The sequence below is a fragment of the Ornithodoros turicata genome, chromosome 8, assembly GCF_037126465.1.
Source record: "Ornithodoros turicata isolate Travis chromosome 8, ASM3712646v1, whole genome shotgun sequence".
Classification (NCBI taxonomy): Eukaryota; Metazoa; Arthropoda; class Arachnida; order Ixodida; family Argasidae; genus Ornithodoros; species Ornithodoros turicata.
Genome location: NC_088208.1, coordinates 40,018,515 through 40,026,947, shown reverse-complemented (window position 1 = coordinate 40,026,947; position 8,433 = coordinate 40,018,515). Strand labels below are relative to the sequence as shown.

The following is an 8,433-nucleotide window of genomic DNA, read 5'->3' as shown; positions in this document are numbered from 1 at the left end:
ACTGTCGCTGTAGCTTCATTCCTACATTAAGGGCTCCTTGCGTGGGCAAGATGGCTAATGACCATGTAGCGTACCATACCCCACCATACTGATGTGCAACTACTAAGGCATAGTGTCTGCGCTATCAATTCTTGCAAGACCCTGGTAATTTCCACTTGCTCACCTGGGCGTGCTGTAACGTAGATTCCAGCGTAAAAGGATGTGTTTGCACTACTGCGCTTTAACTGGTATCTAGCACACGTGCAATCGACCGTGGTCGTTGAAGGCACCGCAGAGAAAAACACATGCGTGAGAGAGGAGACATATTGCGCAGGCGTCAAAAGGGCTGAAATTTTCCTTTCCTTCGCAGTGTCCGCCGCTGATAGCGTGCTGCATAATCGTACTTCGTATTTGATTTTATTTTTGTTTCAGGCTAGAATAGCGAAAAGGGAGACGCGATCGCTACAGATGGCGTCGTGATCACTCGAAAGCATGCAGACAGACACATCACCTGTGTATCATTTGTCATTGATAGAGAAAAATAAATGAAGCCACGAAGTACGTGTGACCGAGTAGTACGTGTAACCGTCTTTCGCATGACCACCACCAACGAGCGCGCGGACACGGACACATATAGAACTGATGAAGGAGGAAGGAAGGAATTCTGTCACTGAAAAGGTTAGCCAGCTCTAGGACTCGAAGTCACATCTTCTGGATTGTATGGATTCTATGTGTTCCGGCCTCATAACATCAATTGCCATCATGTTCACATAGGACTGTTTGGCGTGAATCAGTCACGTTTTATAGTGGTTAGGAGGATCGCTTTCCAGGCCGAGTCTGAGAGTGAGAGGTAACGTTGGGGGGGGGGGGGGGGGGTGGACTCCCAGCACCGCCTGTGGTTTTACCTGGGTTTTCCGGCGGACTTCCCAAATGTCGACAGAAGTCGCACTAGGATGGATGCATACTAAGCATCCTGTCTCCCACTCTTTCCTGGTGTTCTCACAGCCAAAGTTGCTTCGCGGCGCTAACACGGAATAGATCTCTCTTTGTTTGTAAACAAATGACGTCATAGTGTCCGACAGCGCCACCAATTTGGTAGAGTCGAACTATACGCTCCAAGCTAGAGGTGAACAAAGTTGCGCCCGAAAGCCGGTCTTGAGGGGATTACGGTGGTCCCCGAAAGGGACGCGACCTTCGGTCCTACTTTGCTTTCAATAGGAGGCAGTGAACAAGTGTCCATTCCCGGAACCCAGCCCTCCACTTCCGATTTGTTTCGGTTTCAGTCGGTCTACCAACGTCGCGCTGCTCATCGCACTGCTCGTTGGCTGGTGATAGAGTTCGCAACCCGTGCAGTGATGAGTGCAACAGAGAATCGGGCATGAACCAGGACAAGCATATTCACTAGCTATTACGAAAGAGTGCACAGTTATGGAAAGTCAGTAGAGTGAATGCTTTGTGTCATATTGGAACAGGTTTGGAGTCGTTCTGTTACGCTATCTTTTTGTACACAGGGTCTAATCGTTCGAACTTCGAATCGTTCCCCCCCCCCCCCCCCATGCGGCGATAGACGACTTCCAAGTTCAACCACGCCCGACGCCCCTGATCCCCCAAAATGCGTTCCAAACATGGAGGTAGGTTGGTCACAAGATGGCCGTCACGTAGACGACATCCTGGCATCCTGGGACATCACCCTGAACAAACATGTCCGCGCTCTGCCTATCGAAGTATCCACGTTGTTTACGAACCAGAACACGCAGAGGCAAGGCAAGGTATCCCACACGTGAGCGGTGTGGGGTTCTGATGGGCTCGGCTAGATATTTTATCACGACTCCCATATTTTACGTAAATGCTGGTAAGCATTCTCCACATCGTTTTGGTAGAATTTGTACAGTTTTTCCTTCACAAGCGAGGCGTGACTAATGACGATATGTACTTGCTTTTCAAGCACCTCACATAGGTCATTACCACACAGTTGTCCTAGCGGATACTCTGCATCGAGTTCACAAACTTCTTGCGCCGAAGCAACACACTGTATTCGCAACTGGAACCGACGAACATGGACTGAAGGTACGGATTACTGTTACAACATCGAGTGCGTATCGTGTGGAATCTGCGTCGCGGCGATCAATAACGCATAGTTTTGAACCGTGTCACGTGCACTTGTCTATTTTCATCGTAAATATTAATCAATTTCTCGAGATTAAACGAGAAAGTTTGGAAAGCATCTAACCCCGGGCCGCAAGGCCACGGCTCGATTAATTTTACCTCTGTACTGTTGGTGTACGTGCACGGTTGTGTTTATACAGAGGAAGAGACAACGGGATGCTGCAACAGAAATGATTGATCGACTACATAGGTTGACGATGTGGGATTATCTGTTTCTGCTCATGTTATGCCGGACGATTTCTGTCTCAGATCCAGCAAGCGGCGACTAGAGCACACCAACACGAAGTCACTTTCTGTTCCGAAATATCCACCAAATTCAAGGTACGTATGGTATGACAACGACGGAAGTTTTCATTTTAAATTCACATAATGCATGGCACAGCATAATGTTTCAGATATACTTTGTTTCGATGATGTGATTGATACATTAATGATAAATTGAAGTGAAAGGATCGTAACTGTTTTGATGATAATTAATGCTGTTTTCTTCGGGATCACATACACATGTATTACACGCACGAGCTCGACAACTTCACAGGTACACCGCATGCCAGGATGCGCTACGACTCACCACAAAATATTCCCGCAACGATGTCCCGTGTTCAGCACCTACTTGGGAGTTTGTTTTGGAACACAACTTCTATCTGCCTTAAATGCAAATCACTTATGTGTCAAGTGTATATACTATTGTTATGTCAGTTTTGACATGCATGAGATGTTGAGGTCATCTTGAGTCACTCATAATGTACACATGCTTGACGCTGTGTTCCTGCATAAATACAGTATATCTATTATTATTCATTCTTTGGGGGCGGTAAACACGTGCTCAGTGGTAAACTGTATGCAGATGTAAGAAAGACAGAGGAAAAGACTTTCCTTACTTCTGCCTGGTTCCAGACACGATTATTTCGTTGTAAACGACGTTGTCATTGTAATTTTGTTGAACACATTTCACAAAAGCAGTTGTAGATCATGCACTATGTTGTTGTATGTAGATTGCGTATTTTAAGACAGGAGTACCACAAGTTTCAGTTTCACCCTTTGATTGATTCAATAATGAATATACGATACAGGAAGTTTATCTTTATCAGTGATTGTCTTTTTGCAGGACCTGTTTGACAGCTCTTCCATAACACACACTCACTTCACGAGGACCAGCGACACGAGGCACAAAAAATGTGTCCGTCACTTTTGGGTATGCCTCAAGTTTCTTTGTAGATTGCTCGACCATTGAGCGCTAGATAGAAGTAGAGCCTGATGCTTTACGGTTTAACCAGATTCTTCCTTGAATTTGCACCCCAAATTGGAGGTTGCCTCTTTAGGGTGAAACCAGACTTTTACCCGGCACACTGCCCTCACTGAGACGTCCGTAGGAATGCACACTAAATTGTTTGGCGGCAAATGCAGTTACATCACCGTTTGTACCAAACCAGTACAGTTAATCTGAGTAACTGAGCCCGATTTATCCCCGAATTTAACATATTGGAAGTTTTTCAACCCAAATTTTTATGAATTTATAGCACACATTTATTTACCCAATTTTTACCCACCGAATTTTGTAAAAAAATATTTCCCGAAATCTTCAGGCTATAGATATAAGTCACACTGCATATAGGCATATATCGGGAAAACACAGAGAGATAGGGCCGAGTGACGGCCAAGCTCTTTTTTTTTTTTCAGGACAAACTGCGTCAAGATGGACATCTGTACAGTGGAAGCTACAAGGGGTGGTATTGTACACAAGATGAAGTATTTTTATCAGAGTCGGAAATCAAAGAAGTCACAGGACATCAGGGCGTTCCGCAAAAGGTGAGCCGAACCTTCCAGATACCCTGTTCAGACTGGTGCAAGATTGGATTGCGTGCAATCATGATTAGGCTGTGAACGAGGTCCGTCTCTGAAACATAGCATTTTGATGTGCGCGCTTGACACATATAAAACCATATTTACGACGCTATTTCTTCAAAAGTTCGGAAATGGTTTCACAACCCCTTGAACTTGTCTTTCTTCAGGTCAGTATAGAATCTGGACATCCGGTTGAATGGATGGAAGAGAAGAATTACATGTTCAAGTTGTCCGAGTTCCAAGATGACCTCCTTCACTGGTTAAGGTCGTCAGGTACGATGAGTCGATGGTTTTATAGCTACATTTCCTTCGTACCAAACGTGTTTGGGATTAATACAAAAATGCGTTTTCGACACCTTTGCAGAAAGCATTGTGCAGCCTTCAAAATTTCAAAGCCTTTTAAAAAATTGGATCAGCGCTGGTCTCAACGATCTCTCCGTATCTCGGCAGAGCTCCAGGGTACACTGGGGCATTCCAGTTCCTGGCGACGACACACAGACGGTAAAGCATTTTCATATACAGATACTATGTACAAGAAAGGCCGTTCTGAGACTGTTGATGCATGCACACATTTTACTCAAAGAGCACGATGACAAGGAATCCCAATGACACACAGAGCACTTGCTCACAGCAGATTTTAATACTAGTGCTGTTTCATGCGTCCTTAAATGCTTTGAATTCTGTCTCTTTATCAGACAAAGATAGCGCTAACGTGTATTCCATCGAATGGCCGTCAAACTGAACCACTATTTTGCGTGGGATTTTCGATACTGCTATCAGTGGTGAGGAATTAAATGGCACCATCATTTCGAAATCGACTGGAACAGATGTGACCGGCCCCTTGAATCAAAATGGTATTTCTGTCACCTGGGAGATAAAATGTCGACTACAATAGAATTATTGGAGAGCGACCCGCACCCTTGGGACAAGCTATGGTTGCTTGTTGAGGTACACTTACGTGATTGGAAGGAAGGTCTGTGCTACAAGTGCATCTTTGTCTGATAAGAGGATCGCGATTCCAGCACTTAAGAGCATATGAAATGTGTGCTTAAAGGGAGACTTCGCAAGTATTCGAATAAAATTAGGTGAGCATCATACCGAACACTGACCGCTCCCTCGATACTGAATGCAACATTCGCATTCATTTTGTGCAAGTAATTAATTCGTAAATGATGAAGATACCAAACCGAAACCAACATGCAAAGCGCACAGAGGTTCGCCCGGAAGAAGATACTGTGACGTCACCCATCGTCTGCTACGAAGCTTGCATTCTTCCATGCAGGATAACGCCGGCAGTGTTGCTTTCAACGCCCTCTTGCTTAACAGAGGCGAAGCGCTCACTTCGTAATAATTAGTTCGAATAAAATCTGCACACTTTGGGAATGCAATATTTGGTATGAATGTTCCTGACACCTCAAGGGTTACTGCTATGTCACAATCGTGGTGATTTTGTTTAATGGTTATTTTAAGCTAGCAAACCTACGTGACCCTGGTGTCTTTCAACTTGGCAGCATTTTTGACAGGAAATTGTCACATTGCTCTCTTTCACTGTAGATCTATGTGTGGCTTGATGCCCTTGTCAATTACCTCACTGCAAGTGGATATCCAGACAGCAATCACATGTGGCCCCCTGACTGCCATGTCATTGGGAAAGATATCTTGAAGTGAGTGACAGCAGGGCATCTGTGCAATTCCTCTTGGCAATTCATTTTCCACAGTGTTTGAAAGTCTCATGATGCTTAGGTCTCATGGCTACGCCCGCAGCAATTGAGTGTGCTGCGGTCAGATCATGACCTGTGGGATGAGTTTGAAGCACCCCAGAAAGAGTAACGGTCTGCCTGATTTCAACAAAGCTTTGTAACCTGCAGGTTCTGAAACAACCTCATATATGTATCCGCGTTTTTGTCGTAACGTTTGCGCCTGCGTTATGTAACGTTATTTCATTTCTCCTTTTAATACCAGATTTCATGGAATCTATTGGCCAGCGTTTCTCATGGCAGCGGGGTTAGAACCCCCTCGGCACATCCTCTGTCACTCTCATTGGATGGTGAATGATGAAAAGGTGCTGCTTTTTCAACTTTTCCTTCAATCGCAACATCCCGTATTTAAAGCCCCGATATAGGACAGCGTGCGACTTGTACCGTGCGACCAAGTTGCTGTCGTCCTCGGCTGTGTCGAACACACCCAGTCCGAGGATCGGTAAACGGGCATGTTGCCAACTGATGCAGCGAGTCTTGTCATTTTTTTCAGATGTCAAAAAGCAAAGGAAACGTGGTGTGCCCATTTAATGAAATTGAGAGGTACACAGCAGATGGCCTGCGTTACTTCCTCCTAAGGGAAGGAGTACCACATTCGGATGGCAGTAAGTATCGTGACCAAACAGGTGCCGTCCAGTTGGAAGCACAGTCGCAGAATGCTTGTTATAAGTGTTTCCTTTTTGCCTTTGCAACTGTGTTTGATATAAACTGTGTTGCCCAAATGTTGTTGATCTGATGAGCTCTCCGTTCTTGACAGATTTCAGCAGCACATCAGTGCATCGGCTCTTGAATGCAGAGTTGGCTGACAACCTGGGAAACCTGTTGAGCAGGTGCACTGCACTGTTAGTCAATAAGGACCAGATATTTCCTAGCTGTGATAAGGCATTCTTCAAGTCGTTCCCGAGAGGGCAAAAACTGCTTCAAGAAGTCTACGAACTTCCAGGTGAATGCCATTCTTGTTCATTTTGCTCAGAGCCAAAGTTAAAGAGTACAACATGGGGGGCAGTCGTGTCGTGAAAGTCTGATCCTTTGGGAAAAGCATTGGTGAGTCTGTTGGAAACTACACCTCCTTTCGGAAACTAATGTCACGGGTTTGAACACAGAACAGGCACTTAGTAACTCTTTGGCAATTTGCAAATTGCATAGACACATTGTTCGTTTGGAGGGGCAGCGAAACGATCCACCATAAAGGTTTGATTTGTTTTTTGGCTATGGCACTTTGTGCAATACATGACATGTGCTCTTGTGCAAGAATGATTGTCATACCTGGGCTCTAGCCTGTGTGAGAGGTCTTTTACTGACACACCCCATAGGAAATCCTGTTCTACAGAGCCCGTAAGTATATGCCTTATGAACACCTGTAAATGCCTTATAGGCTTTTCAGGTGCTAATTAAATGAACGATGAATTTTCCACTGCATGTCTGTGGCAGAGATTTTTAGTGTTGTATGAGGCCTCCTGGCTGCTTGTTACGGTGATGTTACGTTACACTGATCTGATAACATCATGCCAGGTGATTGGGCTGGGCGTTTATGGTGTCGTTTGTGGCAGGTTTTTGTAAATTAAATTGTGCAGTGAAGGGACACTGTTCAGGGAAAAAATTTTTCATGGTGGCCCCGGACAGGCTGATTAACGAATGAAGCAGCAGTTTTGTGCAATACTAAGTGCAGTTTGGTTTCCTGATCTCCAGATAAAGTGCGTGCAAAGTACCTCGAAGGCAACATCTACCTTGGCCTGGACGCCATCATGCATGTCTTGAGACAGACCAACGCCTTGGTACAAGACAACAAGCCCTGGGAACTGGCAAAGTCGGAGGGATGCCAGGACCTCCTCCATGCAGTGCTGTATGCCTCACTGGAGGCCCTCAGAGTTTCTGCAATCATAATGCAGCCCGTAATCCCGACAATCGCATCCAAGGTCCTGGACAAACTGAATATTGGGGAGAACGAAAGGAACTGGACGGACGCTGAGAGAAGCAACATCCATCAGAGATCCCTGGCGGTGGAGAACATCTACGTATTTCCACGGCTGAAAGCACAGAGAGCATTGTAAATAGATTAGTCATTCCCTGTATAGTGAAAAAAAAAAAAAAGGAAGGGCACTGTATTCAGGCTAGTGGTTGAATCAAGTAAAAAGTCATGTTGTATGGGAGCATATTTGGTAATTGACTCATTGAGCATCAAATACTATATTTATTTAATTATTTATAATACGTTGAAGACCCAAAACGGGTACAACGTGTGTATATGTGTAGTGTACCTGTTCACAATCAAACTGAATTCTGACCATTGTTCATTCGATGTCCAACAATTGTCGGTGAGTCTCTGTTGGATTTCACTTGGACAAATAAGGAAGTCCAGGCTACGGGTACAACATGTGTATACAATGTGTGTATATGTGTACCCAATGGCCTGTTCACAATCAAACTGAAACCTGACCATTGTTCATTCGATGTCCAACGATTGCCTGTGAGTCTGTGTTGGATTTCACTTGAACAAACAAGGAAGTCCAGGTTAAGTTCGACATCGACGATTTCCACATGTTTTTGACATGTATGTCCACAAGGCTGCTTGTTGGACATCTTATGGACAGCAAGACATTTTCAGTCCGATGAAATCGTGACACTGTCACAATATGAGAGGATGTTCGTTGGATTGGATGAGGAGTTGTGACACTTCGCTTCTGCT

At 44.9% G+C, this 8,433-nt stretch overlaps 1 protein-coding gene across 1 annotated transcript; it reads left to right on the top strand.

The window, feature by feature from the left end:
- Positions 1–1,704: 1,704 nt before the first annotated feature.
- On the top strand, positions 1,705–7,897 carry LOC135367325 (methionine--tRNA ligase, mitochondrial-like). The gene is made up of 12 exons (XM_064600540.1): positions 1,705–1,831; positions 1,925–2,046; positions 2,395–2,466; positions 3,254–3,340; positions 3,826–3,954; positions 4,158–4,263; positions 4,355–4,491; positions 5,545–5,654; positions 5,953–6,052; positions 6,241–6,352; positions 6,505–6,690; positions 7,437–7,897. Exons 1-12 carry the CDS (start codon positions 1,780–1,782, stop codon positions 7,796–7,798), a joined length of 1,575 nt encoding a protein of 524 aa, XP_064456610.1. The 5' UTR covers positions 1,705–1,779; the 3' UTR covers positions 7,799–7,897.
- The last annotated feature ends 536 nt before the right edge of the window (positions 7,898–8,433 follow it).